This window comes from Glycine soja, chromosome 17, assembly GCF_004193775.1.
Source record: "Glycine soja cultivar W05 chromosome 17, ASM419377v2, whole genome shotgun sequence".
Taxonomy (NCBI): Eukaryota; Viridiplantae; Streptophyta; class Magnoliopsida; order Fabales; family Fabaceae; genus Glycine; species Glycine soja.
In genome coordinates this window covers 8,379,836-8,390,325 of record NC_041018.1, presented here as the reverse complement: position 1 = coordinate 8,390,325, position 10,490 = coordinate 8,379,836, and the positions used below count along the sequence as shown (strand labels likewise).

Below are 10,490 nucleotides of genomic sequence, written 5' to 3'. Positions count from 1 at the left end.
TAGTTCTTATTTTTTAGGGGTTAGGGCTAAGTTTTTTTATGATTTAGGGGTTAGGGTTAAGTTTTTTATTTGAAGGGTTAGGGTTAGTTCTTATTTTGGAGGGGTTAGGCTTATTTTTTTTATTTAGGGTTAGGGTGTATTTCCGAACATTATAGGGTTAGGGCTAAGTTTTCTTATTTTAGGGTTTAGGGTTTATTTTTTTAATGTGTACTTGTAATGAGATAAAATTACATTTAGAAGTTGAAATAAAATTTGTTTTTTTTAATGTGTACTTCTAATGAAATAAAATTACATTTAGAAGTTGAAATAAAATTTCGTTTTTTTAATGTGTACTTCTAATGAAATAAAATTACATTTAGAAGTTGAAATAAAATTTGTTTTTTTTAATGTGTACTTCTAATGAAATAAAATTACATTTAGAAGTTGAAATAAAATTTCGTTTTTTTAATGTGTACTTCTAATGAAATAAAATTACATTTAGAAGTTGAAATAAAATTTGTTTTTTTTAATGTGTACTTCTAATGAAATAAAATTACATTTAGAAGTTGAAATAAAATTTATTTTTTTAAACGGTAAGGGTTTAGTTCTTATTTTTTAGGGTTAGGCTTAGTTCTTATTTTAGGGGTTAGGGTTAAGTCATTTTATTTTAGGGTGTATGGTTATTTTTTTTTATTTTAGGGGTTAGTTCTTATTTTTGAGGGGGTAGGGGGTAGGGAAGGATAGAGGGTTGAATGAGGAATCTGTGCATGAAAATGCAAAAGGAAGTGTCTGGAGAAAAGGAGAAGGATAAAGTGGAGTACTGAAATCCCTGTAGATGCTGGCCAAGACAGCAGGAGCAAGTGCTAGTTTAAGCCCTCTTGCAAAATGGTTGTATATGATCTACCAGGGAAAACAAACCTCGACAACCACAAAGACAAGAACGCCTCATGCTCCACTCGGCTCTCGTTACTCATGAAATGCTTCATCCATGGAGTATGATCCGCCCTTCTGGCCTTAGATTTGAAAAACATCCTAAAAACTCCTATAAGTTTTTGTTCTATTTCCCTTTCCTCACCACTCACAAGAGGGCTAGAAATAGGAGCTCCCATAACAGAGTAACCCCAACAAACTTTCATATCCTCCAATGTTATCGTTGCTTCTCCCCAAGGAAACACAAACGTGTTGGTCTTAGAACACCATCTTTGTGCAAGCTCAATGATCAACTCATCATTCCTACGGATTTGAAAAGTTGAAGCTTTGATTGCCTGGTCTATCCCAGCTTTCATCCACACACATTCATACTTGTGTTGCATTTGTTGGACCCATGTATTCCATTCTGCACTTGGGTAATGCCACCCTTTGTATCTTACTTCAAGCAACTTCGCGTGGTCCGAATTGACAGTGGCTGTTCTTCCAGAAGAGAACATGGAATGAGGAAGAGTTGCCGAGTCTTCCACGCAAGGTTTGATGAAATAAGCAGTTCTGTGAACTGGGTTTTCACCGGATAATGGTGAAACCATGAGTTGTTCATCTTTGACTTGGATGATGGGGTCCTCTGATGACTCCATTGTAGAGTAGTTGCTGAAGGAAGGGAAGGATAGAGGGTTGAATGAGGAATCTGTGCATGAAAATGCAAAAGGAAGTGTCTGGAGAAAAGGAGAAGGATAAAGTGGAGTACTGAAATGTGAAAACAGGAGGTAAAACTGGATTCGCGAAGTACGAGGAAGAGAATTCGAAACGTTCATACTATTATACTTCCGCCATTACAATGTATTGGCATTAAAGAAAAATTACTAAAATATATTTTCGATCTCAATGAATATTTAATTTTTTATTTGTTTTATAATAATTTTTTTTGTTGTGTCTTTAATCAAATAATATATTTTTTTCTTTGACATTTTTTAACTCGTAATAAATTATTAAATTTTGTGTTTATTTTTTGATAATTTTTTCATTTATTATTAATTTTTTTTTAAAAAAAAATAATAACAAATGAATTTCTTTTACTAGAAAGTAAAAATAAAATTTGTTAGTTTATAAGGAACTAAAAAAAAGTGTATAGGACCACAATAAAATTTTTGTTTTATTGTAGAAAAAAATAAAAATAAATAAATTATAGAAAACATAAAATTAAGGTATTTATTAAGAATTATAAATTGTTTTTCCCTTTAAATATATTTTCAGGTTAAATGTCCAACAAATCTAACTTCAGATAAAAAAAGGAGCAATGTTATAATTTTATACAAAAACAAAACAAATGAAATTTTTTACAAGAACAAACAACAAACTTTGGATATATATAAGAAAAATATATTTTAATCTTTTAATTAAGTATCACATCTTAAGTTTTTCAACCATTAATAATCGGTTAATATTTATAAATGATACATTAATAGAGTAATTAATTTCCATTATACACGGGTTAGGGTTAGTTCTTATTTGTTAGGGATATATGGCTATGTTTTTTATTTTAGGGTTAGGGTTTAGTTCTGAACATGTTAGGGGTTAGGGTTATATTTTTATTTTAGGGGTTAGGGTTAGATCTTATTTTTTAGGGTTAGGGTTAGGTTTTTTATTTTAGGGTTTAGGGTTAGGGTTAGGTTTTTTATTTTAGGGTTAGGGTTTAGTTTTGAACATGTTAGGGGTTAGGGTTATATTTTTATTTTAGGGGTTAGGGTTAGATCTTATTTTTTACTGTTAGGGTTAGGTTTGTTATTTTAGGGTTAGGGTTTAGTTCTGAACATGTTAGGGGTTAGGGTTAGTTTTTTACTTTAGGGGTTAGGGTTAGTTCTTATTTTTTAGGGTTAGGGTTAGGTTTTTTTATTTTAGGGGTTAGTTTTTGAGTTTTATTTGGTTTACGGTTCATTGATTATTATAGTTTGATACGCGACATAAATATTATCCATAAGTAAGCCTTAATAAACTGAATATCATACATTACGCCATGAATGTCAAATTACAAATATACAACAAAGGCTTAATAAACGAAGACATGCAAATCATTCATTTTGGTGTCCGTGATGTCGTGAGGATGTGCCACATGGTCGATCCCATCTTCGTGCTTGGCGATCAGGATTTCTTCTGCCCCGATGCCTCCCCGCTTCTTCTTCGTCAGCCTCCGCAGAAAATGCGTGCCGCAAATCAACACCGAATAAGTCACCCGTATTAGGTATTGGTCCCGGTACATTCCATTGTGTTCCTAACGGGGCATTAGGTGTTGGAATTGGGCCATGATATTGCTGTGAAGGGGTCATTGTGGGCCATGAAAAATGAGCTTGTGTTTCCGCAACACCACCGAACGATTGCTGGCTTGCAGAAGTATCAGTGTGATGACCCTGAAAAGGATATTGATACATCTGGGTCGGATACTCAGCAAATGTTTGTGGCGTGTAATACATTCCATGGCCACGCTCCGCCATTTGTTGGGAATATTCTTCCGCTTCAACAATGTCCCTTCTTCTGTCTATCCCCTGAGTTTCAATACTTGACTGAAGCATGTGAAACTGTTGTGCAGGAAATTGACGCTCTGATGCGGGACCATGTGACACTGGCTCAGTGACTCTCTCTTGCTCTTCGGATAAAATTGTAATTTTTTCCACATAAGGCACGAGATCATCAAATGTGCATGTATTCCTCCCTTGAGGAGACACCATGTATTGTAATGCCTCCGCAACTTCACCCTGCATTTATAAGGGTAAGAAAATTAATGGCCATCATTAAATAAAAGTTCAAGTTAAAATTTGAAAAAAATTTAAAAATACCAATGTAGCCGTCTTTGCATTTGCTGGGTCAACAAACATCTTTGTCTTTCGCCTATACCAGACCATGTAGTCCGAGTTAAAACTCAATAGGCCTTCTTGTCGGGGATAAGCGTCGACCCTAAATGCATGGCGATTATTCCACTGATCAATCATTGGGGCGAACAATTGCCCCCAATTTTCGTCATGTTTCCCTTTCAATGTTATGCCATGAATGTTTAAGGGTTGTGAAGGAGACTCTGGAATTGGCTGTTGCATCCCAAATTGTCTCAATACTCTGTCCGGTTGGTGCCACTCAATAACTTGGAAACAAATTAGTGGCACCACCGCGTACCACGCGAGACTTCCGACTAAACAAACGGGAGGCAACAGTGATATTACGGTTGATGGGTACGGCTCCCACACAAACTGCATATAACAACATAGTTATGAACATTTTAGTAAAATAACACATATAATTTTTTATTTTACAAATAGAATAACATCTTCTTACCTCATGACGTTTCATAATATCTAACTTGCGACGAAAAACTCTCACATCATCATTGCCGATATGTTGGTTTCCACGTCGCAGCCACCTACAAAGATTAAAATTTAATATATGCTAAAACCATTTATTCTATTGAAATGAAAGACGCTGCTAAAAATTACTAACCTATGCCCCAGTGGTGTATTTTCTACTTGGGAAGGAGTCCTCTTTGGAGCCAAGGTTGGACATCGTTCCCATGCCCACATTTGTAGTAAGATGCACATACCTCCGATTGATTTAGTTTTATAATCGGTGGCATTGCACATCTCTCTGTATAGAAAACCAAGTACGGCAGCTCCCCATGCATATCTGCCACATTCTTCAAAGTCACGTAAAAATTGAAGGTATCTTAGCGAAACTTTGTTACTGCTTTTATCAACGAACAAGACACCTCCAATGAATCTCAATATCCATGCACGGGCAAACCTTCGTACTTGTTCTTCGTCGTCGTCATTATTTATTTGGGCAAAATGGTGAGCCAGCCAACTTAATTTAACCACACTACCTCTAATTTCATCTTCTTGTGGTCTGACTCCCAATAATTCCTCACATAAATCAGCCCAATCAAGATTTGTTGGACCGATTAATGGTAAACCATCCACACTTATACCTAACAATACAGAGACGTCTTGGAGAGTAATAGTACATTCTCCGCATCTCATGTGAAAGGTATGTGTTTCTGGCCTCCATCTTTCAATCAGAGCACTAATTAATGAGGCATTTATTTTTAAGTACCCCATCTTGATAATCCAGGCGAAACCAGATTGTAGAAGAAAAGGAAAAATTTGCTCAGGAATTTGTTCTTCCCCTTGATACGTGGGGACAGCTCGTCTGATATGTAATTTCCTATCTTCTTCCCCATTCCAAACATGTTCTGAAACATGTTTAGGTTGCATCCATAATACATCAGCATCGATGGGACCAGACTTAATGTTAACATGTGATGAAGATGATGATGAAGATGCCATTGCTACTACAAAAAAAAAATATAATACATTATTTGTAGATAATATAAATTAAATTAAACTACACACATTTATAAAAACATTATTAAATATCTAACAATAAATTTGAAAAAAATCAAACTCGCCAATTTTTAATATATTCTATACATAAATTAAAATACATGTGAACAAAACTTTAAATAAATAATTTTTTTTCTACAATTAAAAAAAATAATTTAATAAAATATGGACTAACAAATTATTTATAATACAAACAAATATTGAAATGCAAAAAATTATTTAAAAATATATATACAAAAATTATAATAATGTACAATCTATCATATATTTAATAACATAAATTTTCTAAAACAATTAATATTAACCTACAAACTAAAACTAACAGTGATCATATATATATATATATAACTAAAATCTAAAAACTAAAAATTATTAACTCAAACAATATTAACTTATTAATTCATTTATTTAAAACTATACTATCTATATATAACATACAAAAATATATAAGACACAAAAATATAACACTAATAAAACAAATTTACGCATCTCTAATATTAGAATTATTTATTTACGTGTAACATGCTTAATATTATAAAAACTAAAAATTTATGTCTACCTAAAATTTATAAATATGTATGCTAATATTAATTTATACATAATATTTCTACCTTATCTAATATTAAGTGTGTGCCTAATATTTCTAAGGCTAATATTAAGTGTGTCGGAACGTTTGGCTGTGGCTTACTAAAATATCATATATATACTACAAACTAACCTTCAAATATATACTACAAACTAATAACAGCATACTTATTTTTATACAAACTAATCTTCAAATATATATTACAAATCTAAAAATATATACTACAAACTAAATAATATTTTTATACTAACTAACCTAACCTACTCTTCAAATATCTGTTACTACATAAAAATTAATAACAAATAACAGCATACTTATTAATTTATTAATAATACTAACTAACCTAACCTTACAATACCTATTAATCTTAATTAACCTAAACTTACAATACTTATCTAGCTAACCTATTATTTTAAAAATATTAACAAACAGAATATATAAATCACTTATCTAGCTAACCTGTTATTTAAGAAAATCACTTACCAGCCAATTAGAAATTATGAACTATGGAAGAAAAAAACTCAGCAAGAGCAAGCACCAACAGCAAGCACGCAGAACACTCAAGAATGGAGAAAAGAAAGGTAGTAGAAGAAAAGAAATGTGAATCCAAAGTTTACGTTCAACTTATTTTATAGGAAAAAAGCGTATACAATGGTCAAAAGCTCTCTGTATCCCTAAACCCTATGCTGCATCCCTATACAATGGAGAGCAGAAACAAGCCCTGCAAGCCTGAAAAGTTCACGTGACATGGCTGTCTCGCCAGCACCTTGGGCGAGTCCTGCACTGACATGGCTGTCTCGCCAGCACCCTGGGCGAGACCCACTGCACTGCCAATCCCGCCAGCCCTTCTGGCGGCAAGCCTGTAGCCCTATCTCGCCATTGCGATGGGCGAGTCCCACTTCTCACTCCTACGTGGCCTATGTCGCCACTAGCAGGGGCGATACACCCCTCTCTCCTGCTTTGCCGCCACTGGCAATGGCGGGTTGAGCCTTGCCGCCAGTGGCAATGGCGTTTTCCGCCTAAAAACCAACCCCCTCCGTCATTAGTTTTAAAACAAACCCTTATACGTAAATAGTTTGTAAAATAAGACCCCCTTGGTAAATTTGCCCAAGTTGGCATATATAGTATTTTTTTATAGATAAAGGCATATAATAGTTTTATCCTTGTATCCTTGATATTATCTGATTTTTATAAACAATACTGGCCTAGGCCTGCATCCAATTCTGTTTGATGTGAATATATGTTCGTGAAAAGGAAAAAGCGCATTGATAATTTGGTATAACAGCGCTAAGTCACCGTCATTAGAAGTGACATCTATTCTGTCTCGAAGAAAGTTAATTAGGTTTCAAATTTCACTAATAATGTTAGCTGATCAGTCCAATTTCAAACTAATTATGATCTTATCCACCATGACATTACCTATATATGAACGGACTTTTATTTATAAATAAATACAGATATATCAGCCAAGTGTGGTCACTGTTCTGCTCTGCTTTGTTTTTGTTTTTGTTTTCTTAACTACGGTTATTCGTTTGTTGACTCAGCATGTTTCGTGCTAGTTTGAAGTTTCCAATTTCAGTATCAATAATTTGAACCAATTTGCCAATATAAGTAGATGTTTTTGTTGACATGACAAATGCAGCATTTAGATTTCAGATAAGTATTAAAATTCCGTCCCATAAAATAATGGTGATACTGTAAAAAAAAAAATAGAAGCACTTATTTGTTTTTTTGAGGCAAATTTAATGTAACATGCAAAGGCAGAAGCCTAGTGTTTCTAGCACCAAACAGACCAACTAATAACATTATTATCTTATTCAATTCCCCTTCACTAATAGAAGTATCTATTTGTTATTTTAGTTTTACCATAAAATATAATCTGATTATTTCTTACCATAAACTGATATAATAAAAATAAAATACATACAACTAGAGTGACACCATGAAAAAGTATAAATACTTATTTATTTATTTACCATAAAAATATAATTAATTACTTCTGAACGTAATCCAATATCATAAAGTACATACAGAGGATTGACCGATTGAGGAATCAGATGAGGGACATTTTGTTGGAATGTAAATAAGTTTTTTTTTAATGTGTAATACGAAGTATATGAAATTCCTATTTAGTACTCAATTCATTCTCTCTCACCGGGTCTATTTATTTTAAGATAAAGTACCTTCAATCATATTTCCATACCCAAGTGGATGAAATTTAAGCTTTGATTAAGAGGCTCAAATGTGAAATATTAACTTCTTTTGGTGGAATGTAAATTAGTTTATGGAAGCCAATTTTACGAATGTCCCCCCACCCCCACACACACTCTCTGTTAGTATCTATGTATCATTTTCGCAGCGGTATGTAACTTTTCTTTTATTTATCTTATTAAATATTACATTTTCTTAATCTAGTATGATATACAATTTTTTTTTACATTTTAATTTTTATATTAATCTTATACCTCTTTTTCTTTTATCTTTTTCCACACATCACTCGTTTTCCAGTAAATGATGTGAAATTTTCTTTGTGACAAGGCAGGATGCGCGATAAAAGTTGAAATTGGAAGAGGTCCACCTCATGTCCCCATCCTATAGCTACTAGGCACAATGTTCTACAACTCATCCATCTCTTTGCACAACAGATTGCAATGACAACTGCAACCCAAAAATTTGTCCTCGAGAAATTGCGTTTCTCTTCAAAGCCAGCAATGACAAAATATGTGAAAAAGAGAGAGAGGGAGAGAAGAAAGTCATAAGAAATAAAGATATTATTATGTGCAGCTCACACAAGATCTACTTTAATGTTGAGTCCATTACAAACTCCCAATAAAAAAAAAAAACTGATTTCTTATCATTCTACCATATCAGACAGGAGCAAAACCTTACGTAGTACACATATCCTCAGATTAATTATACACGTGCACTCTTTCTAATAATTACATTACACCCCACAAAAAAAAAAGAATAAAGGGAAACAAGGGATTCCATGGTATATGTACATATATTACAGCAAAGAAAAAGGGATGATGATATATATATATATATATAGAAAGTAAGACCAATTTGTGATGAATTAATTAATTAACGGCAACAACAGCAGCGTTACCGTTGTTCATCAAAGAAAAGCGGGTAGGCTTTGGTTGGAAAGTCTTTCTCTTGTGATGATCATGGCTAGAGGGCTTAATCATTTGCAAGAGAGTGGCCTTCAATGAATTGGCTTTGGCAGCCATAGGTGATGATTCCCATTTGGAGGGTACCGCCGCCGCTAGGGGTGGCTTCTTGTGCATGCTACACCGGAACGAGCCAGGGTGATTCGTGGGTGAGCACATGCACGTGCGTGATGGTTGGGACTTCATTGTTCTCGAACCACATTTTGTTGAGGCCATGGAATGAAGAAAATATGAGTGATATGATTCTTTTTTTGAGGGCAAAGAAAGCCAATGGGAGGTTGCAGTTTGAAAGTGGATGTTGTTATAATAGGTAAACCGATAGAATTTGTGGCCTTGTGTTTTTAGTAGGAGAAAGAATTCTTAGCAATTTTATAGGAGATTGAGATTCTTGGGGCTTTTGGCTTATTTCCAAATTTATCTCTGGGGACTGGGGGATAACTCTTTTTAGAAGGATAAATTGGTCTTTCTAGTTGAGCGTGTGGTTTTCTTTTCCTTCCTTGAACAAGTCATTCAATGAATTTGATTACCTCAAGTCTTTGTATGCGATGGTGTGGATGGTCCAATCATTAAGTATCCTCAGTCAATGTAGACGACTTTGGGTCAAATTAAGTATACTTACTTGCCTTCTTTCTTGTGCAAGATTAGGTCCAAATGATTGTTTCCCACAAGTATGCTTAATTTTAACGAGTAATTTTGTAGGCTTCTTTTAGGTAATGCACAATCAAACAACGTCTAATATTAAGATCATGTGTTAAAACGTTTAAAATCTTCATTATACTTTTGTTAGAGAAAGATTTATTGATTGACATCAACTTTACATGTATATAAATAAATAAAAATATACAAAGGATTTACATATATTTTATCCATCTGTCTATAATTATAAAATTCTTTCAATTAATTTACGGTCTCTTAAAAAATATTTATCAAATTAAATTTATTAATTATTTATATTATCATTTTAAAATTATCCTTTTATTTTCTTTCTATTCACTTTCTTGTTTCTTATTAATATTTAGAGAGAACAATTAAGTAAAAACGTATAAAAAATAATAATTAATGCACCTAAAAATTATAAAATAGTCATATAAAAATAGACAAGTAATTTTTTGAAAAAAATCTTATAATTAAAAACAAATGAAGTATTATGGTTAATTTTGAAAAAACTAACTCAAAAGTTAATTAGAAATTATAAAACTAGTTGGTAGCATAAAGTTAAAAGTGACAGTAGAACGCTCTTAAGTTATCCTATTAAATCATAATTATTCGATAAAATTAATTATAAAAATAACTGAAAAATATAACATAACATAAATGATATATTAAAAAAAGATAATAAAAAAATTAAATAAATATTTTAAGGATGAAAATGAAATAAATTATAAAAAGTTATAACATTTAAAAAAATATTATTTCAAGTAAGTTTAAAAAACGTTAAAA

At 32.6% G+C, this 10,490-nt stretch overlaps 2 protein-coding genes across 2 annotated transcripts; both read right to left on the bottom strand.

Annotated features, from left to right (window-relative positions):
* Positions 1-842: 842 nt before the first annotated feature.
* Positions 843-1,547, bottom strand: LOC114393537. Its single transcript, XM_028354891.1, has one exon. The coding sequence runs from the start codon at positions 1,545-1,547 to the stop codon at positions 843-845; it is 705 nt and encodes a 234-aa protein (XP_028210692.1).
* A 1,269-nt stretch (positions 1,548-2,816) lies between these two features.
* LOC114393211 (serine/threonine-protein phosphatase 7 long form homolog) lies at positions 2,817-5,238 on the bottom strand. Its single transcript, XM_028354473.1, has 4 exons — positions 4,393-5,238; positions 4,231-4,315; positions 3,741-4,145; positions 2,817-3,659 (listed from the first exon to the last, which is right to left on the bottom strand). Exons 1-4 carry the CDS (start codon positions 5,232-5,234, stop codon positions 2,979-2,981), a joined length of 2,013 nt encoding a protein of 670 aa, XP_028210274.1. The 5' UTR covers positions 5,235-5,238; the 3' UTR covers positions 2,817-2,978.
* Between the last annotated feature and the right edge of the window lie 5,252 nt (positions 5,239-10,490).

What these genes read in the sequence shown, in the direction of transcription:
- LOC114393537 (XM_028354891.1), bottom strand. Translation starts at nt 1,547, where the DNA reads ATGGAGTCATCAGAGGACCCCATCATCCAAGTCAAAGATGAACAACTC.
- LOC114393211 (XM_028354473.1), bottom strand. Translation starts at nt 5,234, where the DNA reads ATGGCATCTTCATCATCATCTTCATCACATGTTAACATTAAGTCTGGT. An exon ending in AATACACCACTGGGGCATAG is followed by an intron (nt 4,316 to 4,392) that starts GTTAGTAATTTT and finishes TAATCTTTGTAG; the next exon opens with GTGGCTGCGACGTGGAAACC. An exon ending in ATGCAAAGACGGCTACATTG is followed by an intron (nt 3,660 to 3,740) that starts GTATTTTTAAAT and finishes TTATAAATGCAG; the next exon opens with GGTGAAGTTGCGGAGGCATT.